Source organism: Bubalus kerabau, chromosome 6 (assembly GCF_029407905.1).
Source record: "Bubalus kerabau isolate K-KA32 ecotype Philippines breed swamp buffalo chromosome 6, PCC_UOA_SB_1v2, whole genome shotgun sequence".
NCBI lineage: Eukaryota > Metazoa > Chordata > Mammalia > Artiodactyla > Bovidae > Bubalus > Bubalus kerabau.
This window is the reverse complement of record NC_073629.1, coordinates 9436484-9463240: the sequence shown is the minus strand read 5'-3', so window position 1 is coordinate 9463240 and position 26757 is coordinate 9436484. Positions and strand designations below refer to the sequence as shown.

The following is a 26757-nucleotide window of genomic DNA, read 5'->3' as shown; positions in this document are numbered from 1 at the left end:
ATCCAGAACATCCACCAGGAACTCAGGATACTTTTTTTTTTTTACTTTACAATATTGTATTGGTTTTGCCATACATCAACATGCATCCGCCACGGTTGTACACTGAGTTCCCCTGGAACTCAGGATACTTATTGGGAGAACTCAAGATTATACTTATTGGACTCTTACCCTGCAATAATTCATGAGAGTCTATCTATTTATTGCTCCCCTACCCTAAATAGCTTCAGAATCAATCACAATTTTCAATAGGCAACGTTTAACATCATCGTCCCTTTTGTCTTTATAAGCCTCTGACTCTCTTCCTCAGAACATTCTTTATATCCTTTGGGGGTTACCCAAATCAATGTCGCCTAAATTAAAATTCTTTTTTTTTATTGGAGTATAGTTGTTTTGCTTTTGTCACCCTACTTATTTAACTTACAACCAGAATAGATCATGCAAAATGCTGGCTGGATGAATCAAAAAGTGGAATCAAGATTTCTGGGAGAAATATCAATAACCTCAAATACATAGATGATACCACCTTAACCAGGTGACATTAGTGGTAAAGAACCCACCTGCCTCATGTAGGAGACTTAAAAGATGCAGATTTTATCCCTATATGGGGAAGAGCCACTGGAGAAGGAAATGGAAACCCACTTCAGTATTCTTGCCTGGAGAATCCCACGGAGAGAGGAGCCTGGCAGGTTACCATCCACAGGGTTGCAAAGAGTCAGACATGACTGAAGCAACGTAGTGGAACTAGTGTGGAATGCCAGAAAGCAAAGAGGAACTAAAGAGCCTCTTGATGAAAGTGAAAGAAGAGAATGAAAAAGCTGGCTTAAAACTCAACATTCAAAAAATGAAGATCATGGCATCTGGTCCCATCACTTCATGGCATCTGGTCCCATCACTTCATGCTAATAGATGGGGGGGAAATGGAAACTGTGACAGACTTTATTTTTTGGGACCCCAAAAGCACTGCAGAGGGTGACTGCAGCCTTGAAATTAAAAGGCACTTGCTCCTTGGAAGAAAAGCTATGAACAACCTAGACAGCATATTAAAAAGCAGAAACATCACTTTGCCTACAAAGGTCCATATAGTCAAAGCTATGGTTTTTCCAGTAGTAATGTATGGATGTGAGAGTTGGACCATAAAGAAAGCTGAGCACCGAAGAATTAACTGTGGTGATGGAGAGGACTCTTGAGAGGCCCTTGGACAGCAAGGGAATCAAATCCATCAATCCTAAAGGAAATCAATCCTCAATATTCATTGGAAGAACTGATGCTGAAGTTGACGCTCCAACACTTTGGCTACCTGTTGCAAAGAGCCAACTCATCGGAAAAGACCCTGATGCTGGGAAAGATTGAAGGCAAGAGGAGAAGGGGATGACAGAGGATGAGATGGTAAAATGGCATCACAAACTCAATGGACTTGAGTTTGAGCAAACTCTGGGCAATGGTGAAGGACAGGGAAGCCTGGTGTGCTGCAGTCCATGGGGTCATAAAGAGTCAAACATGACTTAGCAACTGAACAACAACAATGAATAGTTGCTTTACAATGTTATATTAATTTCTGCTGTACAACAAAGTGAACCAGCTATATGGACACATATACTCCTCCCTCTTAAACCTCCCTTCCACCCCACTCCATCCCACCACCCTAAGTCATCACAAACCACTGAGTTCCACTGCTATAGAGTCACTTCCCACTCGCTATCTGTTTTACACATGGCAGTGTATATATGTCAATGCTACTCTCCCAGTTTATCCCACCCTCCCATTCCCTTCCTGTGTTCACATGTCCATTCTCTGTATGCGTGTCTCTATTCCTGCCCTGCAAATAGGGAAATCTGTACCAATTTTCTAGATTTCATACATATGCTGTAATATACAATATATATTTTTCTCTTTCTGACTTACTTCACTCAGTATGACAGATTCTAGGTCCATCTACTTCATTACAAATTGTCCCGATTTCATTCCTTTTTATGGTTGAGTAATATACCATTGTATTATGTACTACATCTTCTTTATCCATTCATCTGTCAGCTGACATTTAGGCTGTTTCCATGTCCTGGCTGTTGTGAAAGCGCTGCAATGAGCAGACAGCTACGGGTAAAAGAATGAAATTAGAACACTTCCTAACATCATACACAAATTCAAACTCAAACAGATTAAAAACCTAAATGCCAGGCCAGACACTATAAAACTCTTAGAGGAAAACATAGGCAGAACACTCATTGACATAAATTGCAGCAAGATCCTTTTTGACCCACCTCTTACAGTAGTGAAAATAAAAACAAAAATAAACAAATGGGACCTAATTAAACTTGAAAACTTTTACACAGCAAAGAAAACTATAAATAAGACAAAAAGACAGCCCTCAGAATGGGACAAAATATTTGCAAATGAATCAACTGACAAAGGATTAATCTCCAAAATATACAAGCACCTCATGCAACTTAACATCAAAAAAACAAACAACCCAATCAAAAAAAAGGCAGAACACCTAAACAGACATTTCTCCAAATAAGACATACAGATGGTGAATGAGCACATGAAAAGATGCTCAGTTTTGCTCATTATTAGAGAAATGCAAATCAAAACTACAGTAAGATATCATTTCACACGAGTCAAAATGGCCATATCAAAAAAATCTACAAACAATAAATCCTGGAGAGGATGTGAAGAAAAGGGAACCCTCTTGCACTGTTGGTGAGAATGTAAATTAATACCGCCACTATGGAAAACAGTATGGAGGTAAAAAACTAAAAACAGGACTACTATATGACCCAACAATCCCACTACTGTGTGTGTACCTTGAGAAAAACATAATTACAATTCTTAAGACCCTACATAAACTTTTTGTCCACACTGCCCCCCATGCATGGTCTTAGTTCTCTGATCAGGGATCAAACCTGTACCCCCTGCAGTGGAAGTGCAGTCTCAACCTCTGAACCACCAGGAAAATCCCCTAAGCTCTTTTCTTATTTGCAGGTCCCTGCATTATTTTTTGGTTGACACTAGGCAGAACAAAAACCAAGGGGTACACTGACTTGGAGCACCAGGGAACAAAAGTATATAAAAGAATTCTTAATTAAAAATGGGAAAGATAAGGAAATGTCCATGTTTCCAATGGTAGATAATCACTAACCTGAATTACTGTTGCCACCCTGAAAACTGAGATGAGAGAAAAGAGGGAACAACACTGGGTATTATATATCTCCTCCTGATCCTATAATCATTATGCTATAATCAGTAGGCTTCTCTGAATCTCAGTTTCCTTATCTAGAAAATATAGATAATAATTTCTACTTCATAGGTGCATAGTGGGATTAAAGATTAAAGGTAATCATGCATGAAAAGGGTTTAGGAGAGAATTTATTACATGATAATCATTCAACAAAATTTACCTAGGAAGCCATGCCTAATCATGCACATTTCATTTGGGTCTGAGCCTTTAGACCTTTAAGTGTGGTGGTGGTGGTGTAGTTCCTAAGTCATGTCTGACTCTTGTGACCTCTCAGGACTGGAGCCTGCCAGGTTTCTCTGACCATGAGATTCTCCAAGCAAGAATACTGGAGTGGGTGGCCGTTTCCTTCTCCAGACCTCTAAGTATAAAGAGTAGTTGAAGACCTGGGAATAGCTGTTAATCAGACAATTAAAATAGTGAAGCATGTGACAAGAGGTGGTAGACCAGTGCTCACAGATCAAGTGAAGTACTTAACACTCTCCTCTGTTTCATTTATTTGTTCAGTCACACAGCCCAGATCAGAGCCATACTTCTCCTGTTTAAACCTGATACACATGATTTTGGAGCTGGAAGAGACCCTAAGGGGTAACTCAATGCAACCTCACGTTTCACAGATGAGAAACCAGAACAGACAGAAAACAAGGAACCCTGGTCTGAAGTTCTGGGTGCAAGTCTTTTTTTTTTTTTTTTTTTTTTAAATTTTTTTAACTTTTCAATATTGTATTGGTTTTGCCATCTATCAAAATGAATCCACCACAGGTATACATGTGTTCCCCATCCTGAACCCTCCTCCCTCCTCCCTCCCCATACCATCCCTCTGGGTCATCCCAGTGCACCAGCCCCAAGCATCCAGTATCGTGCATCGAACCTGGACTGGTGACTCGTTTCATACATGATATTATACATGTTTCGATGCCATTCTCCCAAATCTTCCCACCCTCTCCCTCTCCAACAGAGTCCAAAAGACTGTTCTATGCATCAGTGTCTCTTTTGCTGTCTCGTAGACAGGGTTATTGTTACCATCTTTCTAAATTCCATATATATGCGTTAGTATACTGTATTGGTGTTTTTCTTTCTGGCTTACTTCACTCTGTATAATAGGCTCCAGTTTCATCCACCTCATTAGAACTGATTCAAATGTATTCTTTTTAATGGCTGGGTAATACTCCATTGTGTATATGTACCACTGCTTTCTTATCTATTCATCTGCTGATGGACATCTAGGTTGCTTCCATGTCCTGGCTATTATAAACAGTGTTGCGATGAACATTGGGGTACACGTGTTTCTTTCAATTCTGGTTTCCTCAGTGTGTATGCCCAGCAGTGGGATTGCTGAATCATAAGGCAGTTCTATTCCAAGTTTTTTAAGGAATCTCCACACTGTTCTCCATAGTGGCTGTACTAGTTTGCATTCCCACCAACAGTGGAAGAGGGTTCCCTTTTCTCCACACTCTCTCCAGCATTTATTGCTTGTAGACTTTTGGATCACAGCCATTCTGACTGGTGTGAAATGGCCCCTCATTGTGGTTTTGATTTGCATTTCTCTGATAATGAGTGATGTTGAGCATCTTTTCATGTGTTTGTTAGCCATCTGTATGTCTTCTTTGGAGAAAAGTCTATTTAGTTCTTTGGCCCATTTTTTGATTGTCATTTATTTTTCTGGAATTGAGCTGTAGGAGTTGTTTGTGTATTTTTGAGAGTAGTTCTTTGTCAGTTGCTTCATTTGCTATTATTTTCTCCCATTCTGAAGGCTGTATTTTCACCCTGCTTATAGTTTCCTTTGTTGTGCAGAAGCTTTTAAGTTTAATTAGGTCCCATTTGTTTATTTTTGCTTTTATTTCCAATATTCTGGGAGGTGGGTCATAGAGGATCCTGCTGTGATGTATGTCGGAGAGTGTTTTGCCTATGTCCTCCTCTAGGAGTTTTATAGTTTTTGGTCTTACGTTTAGATCTTTAATCCATTTTGAGTTTAGTTTTGTGTATGGTGTTAGAAAGTGTTCTAGTTTCATTCTTTTACAAGTGGTTGACCAGTTTTCCCAGCACCACTTGTTAAAGAGATTGTCTTTAATCCATTGTATATTCTTGCCTCCTTTGTCAAAGATAAGGTGTCCATATGTGCACACATTTATTTCTGGGCTTTCCATTTTGTTCCATTGATCTATATTTCTGTCTTTGTGCCAGTACCATACTGTCTTGATGACTGTGGCTTTGTAGTAGAGCCTGAAGTCAGGCAGGTTGATTCCTCCAGTTCCATTCTTCTTTCTCAAGATTGCTTTGTCTATTCGAGGTTTTTTGTATTTCCATACAAATTGTGAAATTATTTATTCTAGCTCTGTGAAGAATACCATTGGTAGCTTGATAGGGATTGCATTGAATCTATAAATTGCTTTGGGTAGTGTACTCATCTTCACTATATTGATTCTTCCAATCCATGAACATGGTATATTTCTCCATCTATCAGTGTCCTCTTTGATTTCTTTCACCAGTGTTTTATAGTTTTCTATATATAGGTCTTTAGTTTCTTTAGGTAGATATATTGCTAAGTATTTTATTCTTTTCTTTGCAATGGTGAATTGAATTGTTTCCTTAATTTCTCTTTCTATTTTCTCATTATTAGTGTATAGGAATGCAAGGGATTTGTGGGTGTTGATTTTATATCCTACAACTTTACTATATTCATTGATTAGCTCTAGTAATTTTCTGGTGGAGTCTTTAGGGTTTTCTATGTAGAGGATCATGTCATCTGCAAACAGTGAGAGTTTTACTTCTTCTTTTCCAATTTGGATTCCTTTTGTTTCTTTTTCTGCTCTGATTGCTGTGGCCAAAACTTCCAAAACTATGTTGAATAGTAATGGTGAAATTGGGCACCCTTGTCTTGTTCCTGACTTTAGGGGAAATGCTTTCAATTTTTCACCATTGAGGATAATGTTTGCTGTTGGTTTGTCTTTTGCATACAAGCACTCTCTGAGCAAGTGAAACTAGACTAAGCACAAAGGAAAAGAAACAACTCCTCTTGAAGTGACAATTTCACTTAGCAAAGTAGAGCTTAGTGTGGTTGAACCTAAATTTTTTGCATGTACAGCAACTAGTGGACCTGAAAGTATAGATTAGTATAATCCTCAAGGAAAGAAGGTAATTTCAAACAGAAGGTAGTGGTACAAAAGGAAGGTATTAGGTCACAATTAACCGTCTACGTTGTAAATATAGAAGATGCACAGATGTATCTTGTCAAGTAACAAATGCCAAAGGACAGACGCAGGAAGCTATTGTTCTTTTGGAAATTCACCAAAAGCTCACTTTCAGAGAAGTAGTTCAAACAGGAGAGAATGCCAAAGTGGTTTGCCGAGTTAGCAATGTATTTGCACCTGTTGTCAGCTGGTTGTATCGTGATGAGGAAGTCACCACTATTCCCCCATTAATTCCAGGGTGAAATGAAGCTGGAACTCCATTATAGTACTCCTTTCCTTGGTCCTGAAGCTTTGAACAACCTTTCTAACTGCTCTGTGCCTAATTCAGATTCTTTGTCTGTAAACAATAAATTATTATATACATTTACAAAAAAATCACTTCACTCATGACTGACTCTTTGCAACTCCATGGACGGTAGCCCACCAGCCTCCTCAGTCCATGAGATTTCCAAGGCAAGGGTACTAAAGTGGGTTGCAATGTTCTTCTCCAGGGGATCTTCCCCATCCGAGGATCAAACCCAGGTCTCCTGCATTGCAGGCAGATTCTTTACCACTGAGACAGCAGGGAAGCATCTATTTTAAAAAGAGAGAGAGAGAGTGAATTATGAAAACAAAATCACAATGCAAATTAGTGACTTCAGGGTTTTCCAACAAATTATAAAGAAAGCGGATGTGAGAGTTGGACCATAAAGAAGGCTGAGTGCCAAAGAATTGATGCTTTTGAACTATGGTGTTGGAGAGGACTCTTGAGAGGCCCCTGGACTGCAAGTAGATCAAATCAGTCATTCTTAAAGGAAATCAAACCTGAATATTCACTGGAAGGACTGATACTGAATTGGAGCTGAAGTTCCAATACTTTGGCCACCTTATGCGAAAAACTGATTTATTGGAAAAATTATCCCAATGCTGGGAAAGATTGAGGGCAGGAGAAGGTGGGGCAGACAATGAGAAGGTTGGATGGCATTGTCGACTCAAAGGATGTGAGTTTGAGTAAACTCCAGAGACAGTGAAGGACAGGGAAGCCTGGTGTGCTGCAGCCCTTGTAGTGAGGACCAATGAACCCAAAAAAAAAGCCCTGGGGTACACGTGTCTCTTTCAGTTTTGGTTTCCTCGGTGCATATGCGATGTATGGCAAAACCAATACAATATTGTAAAGTAATTAGCCTTCAATTAAAATAAATAAATTTATATTTAAAAAAAAAAAAAAAAAAAAGCCCTGGGTCAGCTTGCTGCTGCCCCCTCATGGTGTTAGCTGGAAAACCATGAGCAAATTCCTCCAATGTATTAGTCCGGTTTGAGCTTTTGTTTGTGTTTTTTTTTACAATTTAAAAATTCTATTTAGAGGATCCTGCTGTGATGTATGTCGGAGAGTGTTTTGCCTATGTTCTCCTCTAGGAGTTTTATAGTTTCTGACCCACCTCCCAAAATATTGGAAATAAAAGCAAAAATAAACAATGGGACCTAATTAAACTTAAAAGCTTCTGCACAACAAAGGAAACTCTAAGCAAGGTGAAAAGGCAGCCTTCAGAATGGGAGAAAATAATAGCAAATAAAGCAACTGACAAAGAACTACTCTCAAAAATACACAAACAACTCCTACAGCTCAATTCCAGAAAAATAAATGACCCAATCAAAAAATGGGCCAAAGAACTAAATAGACATTTCTCCAAAGAAGACATACAGATGGCTAACAAACACATGAAAAGATGCTCAACATCACACATTATCAGAGAAATGCAAATCAAAACCACAAAGAGGTACCGTTTCACGCCAGTCAGAATGGCTGTGATCCAAAAGTCTACACACAATAAATGCTGGAGAGGGTGTGGAGAAAAGGGAACCCTCTTCCACTGTTGGTGGGAATGTAAACTAGTACAGCCACTATGGAGAACAGTGTAGAGATTCCTTAAAAAACTGGGAATAGAACTGCCTTATGATCCAGCAATCCCACTGCTGGGCATACACACTGAGGAAACCAGAATTGAAAGAGACACGTGTACCCCAATGTTCATCGCAGCACTGTTTATAATAGCCAGGACATGGAAGCAACCTAGATGTCCATCAGCAGATGAATGGATAAGAAAGCAGTGGTACATATACACAATGGAGTATTACCCAGCCATTAAAAAGAATACATTTGAATCAGTTCTAATGAGGTGGATGAAACTGGAGCCTATTATACAGAGTGAAGTAAGCCAGAAAGAAAAACACCAATACAGTATACTAACACATATATATGGAATTTAGAAAGATGGTAACAATAACCCTGTGTACGAGACAGCAAAAGAGACACTGATACATAGAACAGTCTTTTGGACTCTGTTGGAGAGGGAGAGGATGGGATGATTTGGGAGAATGGCATGAAACATGTATAATATCATATATGAAACGAGTCACCAGTCCAGGTTCGATGCACGATACTGGATGCTTGGGTCTGGTGCACTGGGACGACCCAGAGGCATAGTATGGGGACGGAGGAGGGTTCAGGATGGGGAACACATGTATACCTGTGGTGGATTCATTTTGATATATGGCAAAACCAATACAATATTGTAAAGTTAAAAATTAAATTAAATTTAAAAAATAAATAAAAATTCTATTTAGGAAAAGCCTCTTACTGAGTGCTCAGTCTCTTAGACATGTTGGACTCTTTGCAACCCCATAGACTCTATCCCACCAGGCTCATCTGTCTATGGAATTTCCCAGGCAAGAATATTGGAGTGGGTTGACAGTTCCTGCTCCAGAGAATCTTCCTCACTCAGGGATCAAACCCAGCTCTCTTGTGTCTCCTATACTAGCAGGTGAATTCTTTACCATTGCACCACCTGGAAAGCCCCATCTCTTATTTAAAAACACAATAAAAAAAATTGAAATATTTAGATACTAGGGTTGTAAGCTCAACATTCAGAAAACGAAGATCATGGCATCCGGTCCCATCACTTCATGGGAAATAGATGGGGAAACAGTGAAAACAGTGGCTGACTTTACTTTTGGGGGTCCAAAATCACTGCAGATGGTGATTGCAGCCATGAAATTAAAAGAAGGTTACTCCTTAGAAGAAAAGTTATGACCAACCTAAACAGTATATTAAAAGGAAAGACATTACTTAGCCAACAAAGGTCCGTTTAGTGAAGGCTATGGTTTTTCCAGTGGTCCTATATGGATGTGAGAGTTGGACTGTAAAGAAAGCTGAGCACCAAGGAATTGATGCTTTTGAACTGTGGTGTTGGAGAAGACTCTTGAGCATCCCTTGGACTGCAAGGAGATCCAACTAGTTCATCCTAAGGGAGATCAGTCCTGGGTGTTCATTGGAAGGACTCATGTTGAAGCTGAAACTCCAATACTTTGGCCACCTGATGCAAAGAGCTGACTCATTTGAAAAGACCCTGATGCTGGGAAAGATTGAGTGCAGGAGAAGGGGACGACAGAGGATGAGATGGTTGGATGCCATCACTGACTCAATGGACATGGGTTTGGGTAGACTCCAGCAGTTGGTGATGGACAGGGAGGCCTGGTATGTTGCGGTTCATGGGGTCACAAAGAGTCAGACACGACTGAGCGGCTGAACTGAACTGAATTGAACTGAGGATTGTATTTATCTGAACTACGAACATTTTAATAGATGATCATAGATTCTTATTATAGTCAGTTGTTTTTATATTTGCTCATTGAATGAAATATAAAAGCATATGAAAAATATCTGTACATTAAGCTTTATGAGAACTGGGAAAAAACATACAGTGTTTTCATGGAGTAAAGCTGCCAAATTGTATCTACTTAATCCTTCTGAGGGAAGAATATTGAGGTAACATAATCAGGAAAGAAGTCTAAAAAGAACACAGAGAAAAGAAGGCAGAAATGTAATTGTTCTAGAAGACACATAATTGCCGTAGAAGACTAATAAGAACTGTGGGATAGAGGATTTAGATACTCTGGAATTTCATGTCTATTTCTGAACTTTCTTATTGCTTCAAAATTTAAAATAAACATCTGTAAAGTTGTGGATACTGCCCAACTAGACTCTACCCGCTGCAGTGTAGACAAACAGAAATGATTGTGCTCCTTCTTCCACAGAGATTTTATTAATAATCCACTCATTCGTTTTTTTAATTCACTCACTCAAGAAGCATTTAATGACCACCTATTGTGTTCTATGGGCTTCCCTGGTGGCTCAGTGGTAAAGAATCTGCCTCTCAACCAAAGAGATGTGGGTTCAAACCCTGGGTTGAGAAGATCCCCTGGAGATGGAAATAGCAACCCATTCCAATATTCTTGAGTAGGAAATCACATGCACAGAAAAGCCTGCTGGGCTACAGCCTATGGGATCACAAAAGGGTCAGACATGACTTAACAATGAAAGAACAACAATGGTGCTGTGTGCTATAGTCAAGAAACAGAGATAAATAAGGTGTAACTCCTAACCTCTAAGAGCTCTGATCTGATGAGAAAAGCAAATGAGTCAAGAAGCAGCTAGACAGATCTGAGTTTGGATAAAGAATTAAGGGAACAGAGAAGAGAGAAGCCAGCCAGATGGAGCAAGGGCAACCAGCCTTCTGGGCAAAGGGAGAAGCAGGTATGATAGCAGAGGCACCATAGCAGCCACGGGGCATTAATGGCTGTACTTTGGAGTGCAGAGAGAGAACAGGTGGGGAAAGCTGTGCAGAAGCCACATTGTGGAAATCTGTTTACTTTTCAATGGAGAAAAACTAAGGAGGCTTTCCCAACAATTTGTTGCTCCATAGTCTAGACTGTCAATTTACTTTTTCATACCAATCATGGAATAATGGACCAGTTCAAAAATGGGAAAGGATTATGTCAAAGCTGTATATTGTCACCTTGCTTATTTAACTTATATGCAGAGTGTATCATGAGAAATGCCAGGCTGGATGAAACACAAGCTGGAATCAAGATTGCTGGGAGAAATATCAATAACCTCAGATATGCAGATGACATCACCATTATAGCAGAAAACGAAGAGGAACTAAAGAGCTTCTTGAGGAAGATGAATGAGGAGAGTGAAAAAGTTGGCCTAAAACTCAACATTCATAAAAACTAAGATCATGGCATCTGGTCCCATCACTTCGTAGCAAATAGATGGGGGGAAAAATGGAAACAGTGACAGGCTTTATTTTCTTGGGTTCCAAAATCAATGCAAATGGTGACTGCAGTCATGAAATTAAAAGACACTTGCTCCTTGGAAGAAAAGCTATGACCAAACTAGACAGTGTATTAAAAAGCAGAGAGATCACTTTGCCTACAAAGGTCCATATAGTCAAAGCTATGGTTTTTCCAGTAGTCACATATGAGTGTGAGAGTTGGACCATAAAGATAGCTGAGCACTGAAGAATTGATGCTTTTGAACTGTGGTGTTGGAGAAGACTCTTAAAAGTCCCTTGGACAGCAAGGAGATCAAATCAGTCAATCCTAAAGGAAATCAATCCTGAATATTCATTGGAAGGACTGATACTGAATTGGAGCTGAAGCTCCAATACTTTGGCCACCTGATGCAAAGAGCCAACTCATTGGAAAAGCCCTTGATGCTGGGAAAGATTGAAAGCAGGAGGAGAAGGGCACAACAGAGGATGAGATGGTTTGATGGCATCACCAATTCGATGGACATGAGTTTGAGCAAGCTCCAGAAGTTGGTAATGGACAGGGAAGCCTGCCGTGCTACAGTCCATGGGGTCACAAAGAGTCAGACCCAACTGGGCAATTGAACAAGAACAATAATACAACTGTAACTAATTTACTTCTGAGGGTCAGTCATTCCTTCGTGTTCTCACCTCTTTTTGCAACACAGGAAGTGCTTCTGGCTGTACCCAACACTCAGACAACACTCAGGTCACACTTCAAACATAAAATAGAGTGTAATAAACACCCACTTTCCTCAGCTTTTTGTGGGTAAAGACCAGAGTTTGAGCCTCTTCTCATCTAGATTTCTGAGGGCTACAATAACTCAGGATATATTTATATACACACGATCTGTGCTGAGTCTTCTGTTGCCACTCGCAGGCTTTGTCTAGTTGCAGCGAGTGGGGATTACACTTCGTTGTGGTGTGCAGGCTTCTCTGCTGTGGCTTCTCTCATTGCAGAGCACAGGCTCTAGGTGCAAGAGCTTCAGTAGTTGCAACATACAGGCTCAGTAATTGTGGCCTGTGGGTCCAGCACCTGGGCTTCAGTAGTTGTGGTGCACGCTCTGCAGCATATGTGCACTCACAGGCAGGCTGATTCCCATCCACTGCACCACAAGGGAAGTCCCTCAGGATCGTTTCTATCAGGAATAAGCCTCCCATGTTGCTACCCAGCTGAGGTTAGTGATGAAGTACTCCACTCCCACAAACACTGGTGACTTCTGCAAGATCTCTAAAACAGACCCTGAACAAATTCTGCCTTCTCCCCCATATTCCAGTGCCAGCCTACAGCCCATGAGTGAAGGGTGCTGGTTCTCTTAAGATGCAGAGATTGAACAGTGCGTTGTGACACAGGTTCACATTCTAAGTCTGTGCCGTCAATCACTGTGTATGTCCTGTCACAGAGCATGCTGTGTGGGGTGCCTGATAGACAGCTGTGTGGAGCAGTACACAAGATCACTGGCAGCCCCAGAATGACTTCCTCAGGACATTTCATTATCTTTATAATAAGCATAAATATTAACTCGTTAATAATGTTGAATTATGCTGAACGCATAATTGAAGCTGGATTTACTGAAAAGATATCCAACAGTGATTAAGTTTATTTGTTTCAACTAAAGCTTCACTGGTTATCCCTGCACCTTTGTTTAAACTGTTCTGAGGAACTCCCATCTCCGATCTAAGTCTTCCCATCCCCAATTTCCTAGAACTTTCAATTGTCTTGTGGTTGTTCCTTACCTCTTTATGGTTTTTAGTATTTTAATTTTTTAAAATATTACATATATACACACATATGGCCTTTAAAGTTCAACTTAGTAACATAAAACATAACAAAAAATAGTCAACCTCTGCCACAGGACAGAACTTCTCTCTCACATAGGTAACTATCATCAATTCTTTGTTTCTTGTATTCCCTTGATATATAGAAATAATATATCCAGTTCTGCTATTTCTTGAGTTCAGGCACTATTTATTGACTTCATGCTACGGGAATGGGTATTTGGCTGTCTTATACCCTACACTTCTTCACCTTGCTCACTGCCACCCCACATCCTCCCTATAGCCCTTAACAATGCAAAAAACTTTCCACAAAGTCTACCAGGAGAGTGGTGACATGCCTTTTTGTTAAACTAATATTCAATATTTAAGATAATATATTCTTGCATGTGAGTCACATAGAGCATTATGACTCCATTTCCTTTCTAACAGCTCTTGGTTTTTCCTCAAGCCAATCATTTCCACTGGTAAAACTTAGCTTAATGTGGTCAAACACAGGCATCAAGTAATCTAGCAATTCCACTTTTCCTGTGCCTTCAGAACTCTGAATCCTGCCAGTAGGGCTTCATAATATGTGACCTCAAAAAATGTCACTTTAGGATTTATCCTCTTAACTACTTTTACATGTAAATACATCAATGTTGATTATGTTTATCATGCTGTATATTACATCCCTATATTTATTTATCTTATAACTGGAAGTTTGTACTTTTTAAACACCAGTTCATCCAATTCTCCCTCCTCCTACCTTACTGCTTCTGATAACCACAAATCTTATTTACAAAACAGAAGCAGAGTCACAGACATAGAAAACAAACTTTTGGTTACCAAAGGAGAAGGTGGAGGGGGTGATAAATCACTTTGCTGTATGCCTGAAACTAACACAATATTGTAACTGACTATACTTCAATAAAAATTAATAAGTAAAATTTTTAAAGGGTGGAGTCTCTATTCCCCACAGCTCTCCGGCTCTCCCACAAGTAAGCCCCAGTGATCTTCAAAGCCAAACATTCTGGGGACTCATCTTCCCCCAGTGCAGGACCTCTGCTCTGGGGATCTCGACATGGGGCTCAGACCACTCACTCCCTGGGGAGAACATTTGTAATTGCAATTGTCCTCTCATCTGTGGATTGTCTACCTGAGGATACTGGTCTTGACTATACATACCGTGTCTCCCTGTGGTTACTTCCTTGCCTCTTTAGTTGTAGAAAATCTTTTCTGCTAGTCTTCCAGCTTTTCTCATTGATTGATAGTTCTCTGTAAATAGTTATAATTTGTGTGCCCATGGGCTTCCATGGTGGCTCAGAGGTTAAAGCGACTGCCTGCAATGCAGGAGACCTGGGGTCGATCCCTGGGTCAGGAAGATCCCCTAGAGAAGGAAATGGCAACCCACTCCAGTATTCTTGCCTGGAGACTCCCAGGGATGGAGGAACCTGGTGGGCTACAGTCCACGGGGTAGCAAAGAGTCGGACACGACTGAATGACTTCACTTTCCTTCTTTCTTCATGGGAGGAAGAGAGTTCAGGGTCTTCCTACTCCATCATACTCCATTCTATTCCTTTTTAAAATGTAATATCTTCTCATGTTTCTAAGAATATTGAATACAGATTTGGGGGGAGTTATTTTTTTTTTCTCTTGCTCCCTGCATGCTCTCTCTTTCAAGTTTTTTTCTTTTTTCTTTTTTTAATTGATTCTGTTTGTCTGGAGACTCTCATTCACAGTTTTCCTCAAATATCTTGCGATCTTGGCTGCCTATTTATATTTCAGGATATATCACCAACTGCTTACTAGAATCTTTGTACTGGATGGAGTGTCAATCCTCACTGTAAGTGAAGTAGGAACTAAAGTAATCAGTTGAGAGTGAAAAAAAGAGATGTTCAAGGTCATTCTCTCACCTAAATTATACTTTTGGCTCCATTGTTTGCACATGGTTCTAATTCTAGAGCAATCTATTTAGCACTTCAAAGCAGCTTGCTGTCAAAACCTCCAACTTCTTTCTTTTGCTAACTATTGAACACTCAAGGAAATTTTAGATTAAAGATTCCATTTTCTTCTTCCTTTTATCAAAAGCAGAAAGGAAAAAAAAACACACAATCATATAGGACTCCACTTTTTATGAAGCTTCCTAATAGTCCTCAAATCTTAAAAAGAATTTTCTCAACTCCGATCCACCTAGTCATTCATGTGTTAAAAAATATATATATATTGAAATATCTACCATGAGCCAAGAACCCTCAATGGCTGAATGTCTTGTGGGGGAGATAGACAAAAACAAGTAAACTAACAAATTAATATATACTTACAAATTGTAATAATTTGACAAAACCAACTGGGTACAATGACCCAGGAAGATTTGCTTAAATAAGGTGGTGAAAGAATGCTCCAAGGAGACAAAATTTAAGTTGAATCTGGGCCCTCTGAGCCCATTTACATAAATTTTAACAAAAAATAATATCTTATGCACAATATTTAACAATTTTATTATCATTATATTTCAAACCATTCAATTTTTCTTTCTGAACACATTAAAACACAATTAAACAAAACATAAGCAGATGGTTTTAAACAGAAAATACGTAGCTGTTTCTTCATTGTTTTGAACTCAGTTTGCAAACAAAATAGGTTTCCTGCTTTAATCAGTACAAGTGTTTCTCTCTCACACCTGCAGATTTGGGTATCAGGCCACATTCCTCTTTCTTTCTCTGTGTAGACTTCCTTATCTGTGTTTCACAGAGTGACCTTCTTTTCACATTCCCACTCTTGGCTTCTCCACATGTCAAGTTCAAATCTGTTTAATCTGCAAAGCTCCCAGGATCAAAAAGAGAAGAAACTCTTTCCTCAGGCAGCAGGGTAGGAAGGAACCTGAATTAACAATGATCACAGGTTAGGATCACAGTTTAAACATCTATTACAAGCTGGGAATTGGAGGTGTAGAGAAAGGTAAGCATGGGCTTTGTCGTGATTCAGTTGAGGAGACAGACACATGCACAAAGGCCATTTTACAGCATGCTCCATGTTCTTCTAAAGTCATTTACTAGAGTTAGCTGAAGGTGGTGACGATTGTGAGTTCCCCAAAGGGTGGGAATTTATCCAGACCTCTTCTCCACCGTATCTTCAATGACTAGAACGACACAGACCTTAAAAATGCTCTGTAAATGTGTGCTGCTTATGAACAAAGAGGTGCTAAAATATTTGTACTTTAGATACTGGGCAGACAGCAAAATGTTTGAAGCAGAAAAGAAACACAAGCATTTCTTTCACTTAGAAGTCCCCTAGCAGCACCATCAGGAGGGTGATTGGGAGGGGCGAGAAGTTAGGAGACCAGGTGAAGAATATGTGAAGCAAGGAAGGTGTGAGTAAGGGCAGGTAGCACGGGGAAGATAAGCGTTCTAAATAACGCCTGACTTTCTGCCTTTGGCAACAGGAAGAAAAGAAGAGGTGCAGGGAGAGGCCTGGGCAAAGGACAGCATCAGTCCTGAAAAGGATGGTGGCTGGAGAGAAAAAGTCCAGGAGAGAGCTGCCCAGGTGGCTGAGGAAAGCAGGTCAAGGATAACAATTGAGGAGTAACCCATGAGCTCAGCCATCAGGATGCCCCTGGGACAAACCAGCCACAAGGGGTTGAAGAGTGGATGATTAGTGAGGAACCAGAGACAGGAAGCAGAGACAACCTCTTCAGAAGTCAGCAGAGAAGACGAGAGGGACAGGTGTGTTGGGACTGAGGTGGTTTCCTGCCGTGGCCTGTGGAAGCCAGGAGAAGCCACCCTTGCCCACCAGAAGAACACAGTCCCAATGCCCTCTCAGAGCAGCTACAGGCAAGGAGAAGGGCAGAAGCTTCACAGGCAAGGAGGTCTGGGGCCCCTCCTCCAGGGGCTCTGCAGCACTGAATGGGGTGAATGAAGCAGCTTTCCTCAGGGAGCCCCAGGAACGAGCTGTTACCCAGCTGAGCCTGCTGCACATCTAGGCACAGGGCTGACAGAAGGTGAGCAGAGCTCCCAGGTTCTCATCTCCGGCCACCCCAGAGACGCTCCCTGTTGCAAACTAACCCAGCCCTCCTTTTCTTCAGTCATTCCCAGAACCCCAAGGAAGGCAGGCAGGCATGCTGAGAATCTGGACTGGGAAAGAAGGGTTCTCAGAAGGAAGCGGTTACCTGAGCAGAGGGGCTTGACGGAGATGGAGCTGGAGCTCTGGCTGACGGGGTTCTTGACTGTACAGAGATAGCTATCGCTGACCCCAGATCTCCAGGAGATGCTGAGAGTGGTGCCCCCGTGTGACACAACTGCCCCCTGGCCTTGGGGATCCCAGCTGTACTGAACATCCTCTCCAGCCTGGTCCAGCGAACAGGCCAGAGTGATGAAGCAGGTCCCATCCTTCATGATCTGAGAGCTGGCTGTGACTTTGGGCTCCTGCGGTCTCTCTGTGCCAAGAAAGGAAAGTTCAAGCTATGAGAAGGCTCCAGGCTGGCCAAGCAGAGGAGAGGGAAGGTCAAGTTCAAACGTAAGCTCTCTAACCCCCTCACCATAGACATACAGGATGAAATCCTTGGTGATGTTGACTGGGGGACAATGCAGAGTTATCCAGGGGGCCAGAGTCCTGCAGCCTCAGGGAGCTGATCTGAAGAGAGTAATTGTGGCGGGGGATGCTCAGTCGCTGGCTGTAGGGTCCCTGAGTCCCAGCAACCAGGATTGGCTCCCCTGCCGGTCCTGGTCGCAAAATAGCAACAAGGCCTCGAGAGCTCCAGGTAACCTTTTCTACCTCCTGCCCCACTGGGACCTCCAGGGGCAGAGTGGCTGACTTCCCAAGAATGCCGATCACTGTCTCCCCTACTGATTCCTCGCCACCCAGGACTCCTGGCCCTGCAGATGGAGAGAGAAAACCACAGCTTCTGCGTCAGGGCCTCCCTGCCTGCTCAGGGCAGCCACAGGTCCTAGCCAGCCCCTCCTGCCTAGACCCCTCCAGCCTCCCCCTCGACTCCAGTGGGTCTCCCTCTCCCCAACCACTGAGACACACCCTGGCCCACCCACTCTCTCTCGAGTGTTTGCCTTTCTCCTCGGGGCCTGAAGGGGACAGGACTCCTTCCTCCACCTTCCATTTCAGAGCTGTCAAGTAGGGTGCATGCTCAGATTCCAGGTACCTGTGCATGAAGGCGGCACCAAGATGGGAAGGGAGCTACTGTTACTGACTGGGTTCTTGACCGTGCAGGTGAAGTTCAGCGCGCTGTCCCCAGGCCGCAAGCTGACACTCAGGACAGACCCTCCATGGGACACAGCGGTCTGGGGTCCCAGGGGCGCCCAGCTGTAGGTCACAGTGCCTCCTCTGCTTTCTGCCACGCATGTCAGGATGATGAGGCAGTGTCCATTCCCACTAATCCTGGTGCTCACTGTGACACGGGGCTGGGCCAGCGGCTCTGTGTGTCAGAAAAAGAACCAGCTGAGGACTGGGAAATTGCTCTGGGCCTTCCCTTCATGGGGCAGAAGTAGGAAGTGCTGCCACCAAGACCCTGCACCACCCTGAATACACATAACAAGCAACAGAGGTAGAATCCACCCACATCTATTCTAGAGCTTTGGGCCTTATAAGACGTGTCACTTAATATCTCCTCTGATTCTCGGAACAATAGTATGAAGTAGTAGCTTCATTGATGGGTTTGATCTCCTTACAGCCCAAGGGACCCTCAAGGGTCTTCAACACCACAGTTCAGAAGCATCAATTCTTTGGCGCTCAGCTTTCTTTTATGGTCCAACTCTCACACCCATACCTGACTACTGTAAAAACTATAGCTTTGACTAGATGGGCTTTTGTTGGCAAAGTAACATCTCTGATTTTTCATATGCTGTCTATCTCCTTAGCCTAGAAATAAAAACCCTTTTTCCTACCTGGGCTTCCCTTGTGGCTCAGCTGGTAAAAAATCTGCCTGTAATGCGGAGACCTGGCTTCAGTCCCTGGGTTGGGAGGATCCCCTGGAGAAGGGAAAGGCTACCCACTCCAGTATTCTGGCCTGGAGAATTCCATGTACTGTATAGTTCATGGAGTCATAAAGAGTTGGACACCACTGAGTGACTGGTACTTTCCTACCTGCCAGCAAAGCTGTCATGGGACAACCGTGACTTGGGAAATGCCCTGTGAAGCATGAAAATCTGGACTTTTATCATAACTGTTGCCCCAGAAACCATCTCTGGAAGACCCCAACTCTGATCAGTTAGCACAGCCCTATATCCTGTTCAGAATCCACACTGAGCTTGTCCTACCAGAACAGCCATCAGCACAGTGAGAGGGGATCTCCCACCATCTCTGGGTGAACAGCCCTACCCCAGGTCCCAACAGCCCACCACCCAGTGTTCCCTTGCTCTGTCTGAGGAATGGGCCACAGTCATCCCAAGCTAATTTATGACAGAAATGCTTTCACCCCAACCGTGCAAACCTGACCAGGGCAATTCTGTCAACCCAAGTTTAAAAAAAAAAAAAAACCTTCATCTATTAATAATAGGAATATTCCCTGTTCCATAACCCAGGAAGTTGTATGAGAAGGTTCTCCACTTTCCCGCAATCACTCATCTTCCTGTGTTCATCCTCATGATTCATTGGTACATTCTGGCCACAGCATCCTGGTGACCTTGCCTGGTGAACTTGCCATCCACGGCAACCTTGTTCCTCAGGCAAAGACTGGAATCACATCTAATCCAAGTCTTGCAAAGGCCTTGTGATCCTCCCAGAACATGAGAAGTGGGTGGCCTGTGAGGCATTTCCTTGAAGCCATCTCCCACAGGCCTCCCACTGGTCCCTCCTGGGAGGCTGTCATGAGACTGTTTTTGTCTTGAGGTCCCAGACTTCCTGCTCCATCCCCACAGAACAGAGCTGCTGACTATGAAACTTCTCTGCAGTCTAGAATTGGCTTCTCAGCAACTCTCATTATGGTCATCTGGCCCCTTTAGCCTCAGGGTCATCCTTTCTGGGCTGTGGGATGAGGACCCAGGGATCTGAGCCCTTTGGCCCCTCTCCCTCTCTACATAAGTAATAAGCAGGCTCAATCTAAAAGTACCTGACTGTCTCCGCTGGCCAACATTGCTGCTGTGTGTGCCTGGCACCCTGCCCCACTCTATTCTTTGTAGATTCCCCTGCTAAAACAATCACTGACATTTCCTTGAGGAATATGATAGTTGTGTTCTCCTGCATCTGTACAGAGCTTTACAAAGCTCTTTCCCGTGAATTTTATTCTCACGAAAGGTAATGTTCTATTTTAGCAAGGAGGAGGCTTGAGACCTCACAAGTCGGTTGTGGCAGAAGCTGGTTCTCAGGGCCTGGAATCCCATTCTCTGCCCAAACGCAGGGATTCTACTGCAATTGGTCTGGGACACATCCCAGCCTTCAACATTTTTTAGGATATTTTCCCAGGCAACTCTACTTTCCATGTTTTTCTCAGTTAAGCCCATGTTAGTCTCATAATTAGAAAGAAAACTATAATTGTTTATAAAAGGGAAGTGGGAAAGGCTATAAAAGTGACTGAAAGACAGGCTCCGCACACACCCACCTGTTGCCATACCCTGGACACTCACCATAGATGTGCAAGCTGTACTCCCTGGTGTGGGTGAGGCGGGAGCTCTGAAGATTAACGTGGGCTCGGTAGGACCCCGCGTCTGCCCAATTCAGGTGGCTGATCTGCAGGGAGTGGTCTGGGCCCACCACACTCAGACGACCCCAGTACCGTGATTCTGCCTGGTGAAAGGTGTCTGGTCCTCCAGCTTCTACCAAGGTTACCGTGGCTATTGCCCCAGGGACTGAGCGACTTACCCAGGAGATGCTCTCCACCTGCTGTCCATCCTGCAGCTGCAGAGGCAGAGTGACAGAGCCCCCCAGGGTCCCAGTTACCACCATGGGGGCTCTGGAAGCCCCTGGTCCTGCAGACAGAGAACAGCCTGTTACATTGAAGGCTCACAGCAGGCCTGAGGGAGAGTCAGGGCCATGATTAGTATTCCTATTTTATAGGTGAGAAAATAGAGACCCACAGAATATAGGTGCCTTGCTCAAAACAACATTGCTAGTTATAGACAGAACTAGAACTCAAGAGGGATTGATGCAGAAGCTGAAGCTCCAATACTTTGGCCATCTGATGCAAAGAGCCAGCTCATTGGAAAAGACCCTGATGGTGGGAAAGATTGAGGGCAAAAGGTGAAGGGGATATAAGAGGATGAGAGAATCCATCACCGACTCAATGGACATGAGTTTGAGCAAATTCTAGGAGGTAGTAGAAGATAGGGAAGCCTGGTGTGCTGCAGTCCTTGGGGTCGCAAAGAGTCGGACATGACAGTGACTGAAAAACAACAACCTCCACACCACAATGGTTTCCTTCCACATTTATATTAATTAATTAACATATAAGAAAATAATCAATGAAGGCTGTCCTGGAGAGTAAGCAAAATCCTTGGGAGGGGCTCTGGTGTGGGGGGAGGGAGCTGGATAATCTCTACTGTTTCTGTGAGTCCATCTCTTGCCAATTCAGGGAAAAGGAACAGAAATCATCCAGCCCAGTCGCATCCATGCAAGAATTGCCTTGCAGCATCCCCCATAATTGCTTATTTGGCCACTTCTAAGACAAAAGCTAGCTCCTCTCAGGTGCAGCCAGAATCTGGGAACACATCTTTCTAGAGCTGGAGGGCTAGTGTTGTGCTGGCCAGGCCACATTAAGCATGGTGAGAGGGACAAGCATTTGGATACCAGCCTATAATGCACTTGAGAGAAGAGTGTAACTCCAGGGCACTAGTCAGACTGCCCGAGTTCAAGCCCTTGCTCTACCAAGTGCTAGCTGTGCGATCTTGGGCAAGTTACTTAACCTCTCTGAGTCCAAGTTTTCTAACCTGTGAAACAGGGTTGTCATCTTCCAGGATTTTGTGTTAAATGAGACTATCATGTAAATACCTCACTATGGTATTATTCAAGACACTTAATGTCACTGAGGGTTTCCCTGGTGCCTCAGATGGTAAAGAATCTGCCTGCAATGCGGGAGACCTGAGTTCGATCTCTGGGTTGGGAAGATCGCCTGGAGAAGGGAATGGAAACCCACTCCAGTATTCTTGCCTAGAGAGTTCCCTGGGCAGAGGAATGCGGCTGTCTATAGTCCATGGGGTTGAAAAGATTCAGACACAACTGAGCAACTAACACTCACTCACTCTTTCAATGTCACTGAAGTAAGTTGGTGCAGGCTTTTCTGCTGAAAGTTGAACTGAGAAGTCCTGTGATAGTAGCTGTGGTGACGAGGAGCAGGAGAGCTTGCTATGCTGTGGGTGGGCACTCCACACTGGGGGACATGCAGTGTCCCCTGTGCCCACCACAGAATCCACCCTATGACCTGCTGTTCCTTCTTCCCATGCAGCTCTTCTGGCTCCACTTGGAGGAATGTACAAGTTGACTGGAAGCATGCCAAGGCAGTGCTGACACCAGATGTATCTTCCTGTCCCGAGTTGGCCCAGAACCTTCAGTCCAGCTTGGAAGAATTCCACCCTTGATCAAGGAGCTATGCTCACCCTTGAGTACAGTGATTCCTTAAGCTTAGTTCAAGAGCTGCTTCCTTTCTGAGGCCTTAGCTGAGCTCCATACTTCTGGTCCAGCCATGCCTACCTCCCAGTTTCCTTCAGCCTATGGAAGCATCACTAGGAACAAAGCTAGTGGAGTTTATGGAATTCCAGCTGAGCTATTTCAAATCCTAAAAGATGATGCTGTTAAAGTGCTTCACTCAATATGCCAGCAAATTTGGAAAACTCAGCAGTGACCACAGGACTGGGAAAGGTCACTTTTCATTCCAATCCCAAAGAAAGGCAATGCCGAAGAATGTTCAAGCTACCACACAATTGCACTCATTTCACATGTTAGCAAAGTAATGCTCAAATTTCTCCAAGCCAGGCTTCAATAGTACATGAACCGAGAACTTCCAGATGTTCAAACTGGATTTAGAAAAGGCAGAGGAACCAGAGATTAAATTGCCAACATCTGTTGGATGATCGAAAAAACTAGTGAGTTCAGGAAAATAACTACTTCTGCTTCATTAACTATGCCAAAGCCTTTGACTGTGTGGATCACAACAAACTGGGGAAAATTCTTCAAGAGATGAGAATACCAGACCACCTGATTTGCCGCCTGAGAAATCTGTATGCAGGTTAAGAAGTAACAGTTAGAACGGGACATGGAATAACAGACTGGTTCCAAACTGGGAAAGGAGTACATCAAGGCTGTATATTGTCACCCTGCTTATTTAAGTTATATGCAGAGTACATTGGAGAAGGCAATGGAAACCCACTCCAGTACTCTTGCCTGGAAAATCCCAAGGACAGAGGGGCCTGGTAGGCTGCAGTCCATGGGGTGGCTAAGAGTCGGACACAACTGAGCGACTTCACTCTCACTTTTCACTTTCATGCATTGGAGAAGGAAATGGAAACCAACTCCAGTGTTCTTGCCTGAAGAATCCCAGGGATGGCGGAGCCTGGTGGGCTGCCATCTATGGGGTCACACAGAGTTGGACACTACTGAAATGACTTAGCAGCAGCAGCAGAGTACATCATGTGAAATGCCAGGCTGGATGAAGCACAAGCTGGAATCAAGATTGCCAGGAGAAATATCAATAACCATGGACACGCAGATGACACCACCCTTATGGCAGAAAGCAAAGAACTAAAGAGCCTCTTGTTGAAAGTGAAAAGGAAAGTGGAAAAACTGGCTAAAAACTCAACATTCAAAAAATTAAGATCATGGCGTCCAGTCTCATCAGATCAGATCAGATCAGTCTCTCAGTTGTGTCCAACTCTTTGCGACCCCATGAATCGCAGCACGCCAGGCCTCACTGTCCATCACCAACTCCCGGAGTTCACTGAGACTCACACCCATCGACTCAGTGATGCCATCCAGCCATCTCATCCTCTGTCATCCCCTTCTCCTCCTGCCCCCAATCCCTCCCAGAATCAGGGTCTTTTCCAATGAGTCAACTCTTCCCATCAGGTGGCCAAAGTACTGGAGTTCCAGCTTTAGCATCATTCCTCCCAAAGAAATCCCAGGGCTGATCTCCTTCAGAATGGACTGGTTGGATCTCCTTGCAGTCCAAGGGACTCTCAAGAGTCTTCTCCAACACCACAGTTCAAAAGCATCAATTCTTCGGCGCTCAGCCTTCTTCACAGTCCAACTCTCACATCCATACGTGACCACAGGAAAAACCATAGCCTTGACTAGACAAACCTTTGTTGGCAAAGTAATGTCTCTGCTTTTGAATATGCTATCTAGGTTGGTCATAACTTTCCTTCCAAGGAATAAGCGTCTTTTAATTTCATGGCTGCAGTCACCATCCGCAGTGATTTTGGAGCCCAGAAAAATAAAGTCTGACACTGTTTCCACTGTTTCCCCATCTATTTCCCATGAAGTGATGGGACCGGATGCCATGATCTTCGTTTTCTGAATGTTGAGCTTTAAGCCAACTTTTTCACTCTCCACTTTCACTTTCATCAAGAGGCTTATGAGTTCTGCTTCACTTTCTGCCATAAGGGTGGTGTCATCTGCATATCTGAGGTTATTGAGATTTCTCCCGGCAATCTTGATTCCAGTTTGTGTTTCTTCCAGTCCAGCGTTTCTCATGATGTACTCTGCATAGAAGTTAAATAAACAGGGTGACTGTAAATAAATATACAGCCTTGACGAACTCCTTTTCCTATTTGGAACCAGTCTGTTGTTCCATGTCCAGTTCTAACTGTTGCTTCCTGATCTGCATACAAATTTCTCAAGAGGCAGATCAGGTGGTCTGGTATTCCCATCTCTTTCAGAATTTCCCACAGTTTATTGTGATCCACACAGTCAAAGGCTTTGGCATAGTCAATAAAGCAGAAATAGATGTTTTTCTGGAACTCTCTTGCTTTTTCTATGATCCAGCGGATGTTGGCAATTTGATCTCTGGTTCCTCTGCCTTTTCTAAAACCAGCTTGAACATCAGGAAGTACATGGTGCACGTATTGCTGAAGCCTGGCTTGGAGAATTTTGAGCATTACTTTACTAGCGTGTGAGATGAGTGCAATTGTGCGGTAGTTTGAGCATTCTTTGGCATTGCCTTTCTTTGGAATTGGAATGAACACTGACCTTTTCCAGTCCTGTGGCCACTGCTGAGTTTTCCAAATTTGCTGGCATATTGAGTGCAGCACTTTCACAGCTCATCTTTCAGGATTTGGAATAGCTCAACTGGAATTCCATCACCTCCACTAGCTTTGCTTGTAGTGATGCTTTCTAAGGCCCACTTGACTTCACATTCCAGGATGTCTGGCTCTAGGTCAGTGATCACACCATCATGATCATCTGGGTCGTGAGGATCTTTTTTGTACAGTTCTTCTGTTTATTCTTGCCATCTCTTCTTAATATCTTCTGCTTCTGTTAGGTCCATACCATTTCTGTCCTTTATCGAGCTCATCTTTGCATGAAATTTTCCTTTGATATCTCTGATTTTCTTGAAGAGATCCCTAGTCTTTCCCATTCTGGTGTTTTCCTCTATTTCTTTGCATTGATTGCTGAAGAAGGCTTTCTTATCTCTTCTTGCTATTCTTTGGAACTCTGCATTCAGATGTTTATATCTTTCCTTTTCTCCTTTGCTTTTCGCTTCTCTTCTTTTCACAGCTATTTGTAAGGCCTCCCCAGATAGCCATTTTGCTTTTTTGCATTCCTTTTCTATGGGAATGGTCTTGATCCCTGTCTCCTGTACAATGTCATGAACCTCATTCCATAGTTCATCAGGCACTCTATCTATCAGATCTAGGCCCTTAAATCTATTTCTCACTTCCACTGTATAATCATAAGGGGTTTGATTTAGGTCATACCTGAATGGTCTAGTGATTTTCCCTACTTTCTTCAATTTAAGTCTGAATTTGGCAATAAGGAGTTCATGGTCTGAGCCACAGTCAGCTCCTGGTCTTGTTTTTGCTGACTGTATAGAGCTTCTCCATCTTTGGCTGCAAAGAATATAATCAATCTGATTTTGGTGTTGACCATCTGGTGATGTCCATGTGTAGAGTCTTCTCTTGTGTTGTTGGAAGAGGGTGTTTGTTATGACCAGTGCAGTTTCTTGGCAAAACTCTATTAGTCTTTGCCCTGCTTCATTCTGTATTCCAAGGCCAAATTTGCCTGTTACTAATAGATGGGGGAAAAATGGAAACAGTGGCAGACTTTATTTTCTTGGGCTCCAAAAGCACTGCAGATGGTGACTGGAGCCATGAAATTAAAAGACGCTTGCTCCTTGGAAGAAAAGCTATGACAAACCTAGACAGCATATGAAAAAGCATAGACATTACTTTGCCGACAGAAGTCCATCTAGTCAAAGCTATGGCTTTTTCAGTAGACGTGTATGGATGTGAGAGTTGGACTATAAAGAAAGCTGAGCTCCAAAGAATTGATGCTTTTGAACTGTGGTGTTGAA

General features: G+C 43.0%; 1 protein-coding gene across 1 annotated transcript; it reads right to left on the bottom strand.

Moving 5' to 3' along the window:
- Nucleotides 1-15857: 15857 nt before the first annotated feature.
- On the bottom strand, nucleotides 15858-22200 carry LOC129655862 (T-lymphocyte surface antigen Ly-9-like). The gene is made up of 5 exons (XM_055586678.1): nucleotides 22119-22200; nucleotides 20882-21223; nucleotides 18463-18735; nucleotides 17479-17745; nucleotides 15858-16193 (listed from the first exon to the last, which is right to left on the bottom strand). The coding sequence occupies exons 1-5, from the start codon at nucleotides 22198-22200 to the stop codon at nucleotides 16114-16116; spliced, it is 1044 nt and encodes a 347-aa protein (XP_055442653.1). The 3' UTR covers nucleotides 15858-16113.
- Between the last annotated feature and the right edge of the window lie 4557 nt (nucleotides 22201-26757).

Excerpts from the sequence above, each read along its gene's own strand:
- LOC129655862 (XM_055586678.1), bottom strand. The coding sequence starts at position 22,200 with ATGACAACCCTGTTTCACAGGTTAGAAAACTTGGACTCAGAGAGGTTA. Across the intron at positions 21,224-22,118 it reads GATCGCACAGCTAGCACTTG|GACCAGGGGCTTCCAGAGCC; the intron begins GTAGAGCAAGGG and ends CTCTGTCTGCAG. Across the intron at positions 17,746-18,462 it reads GGTGCCGCCTTCATGCACAG|AGAGACCGCAGGAGCCCAAA; the intron begins GTACCTGGAATC and ends TTCTTGGCACAG.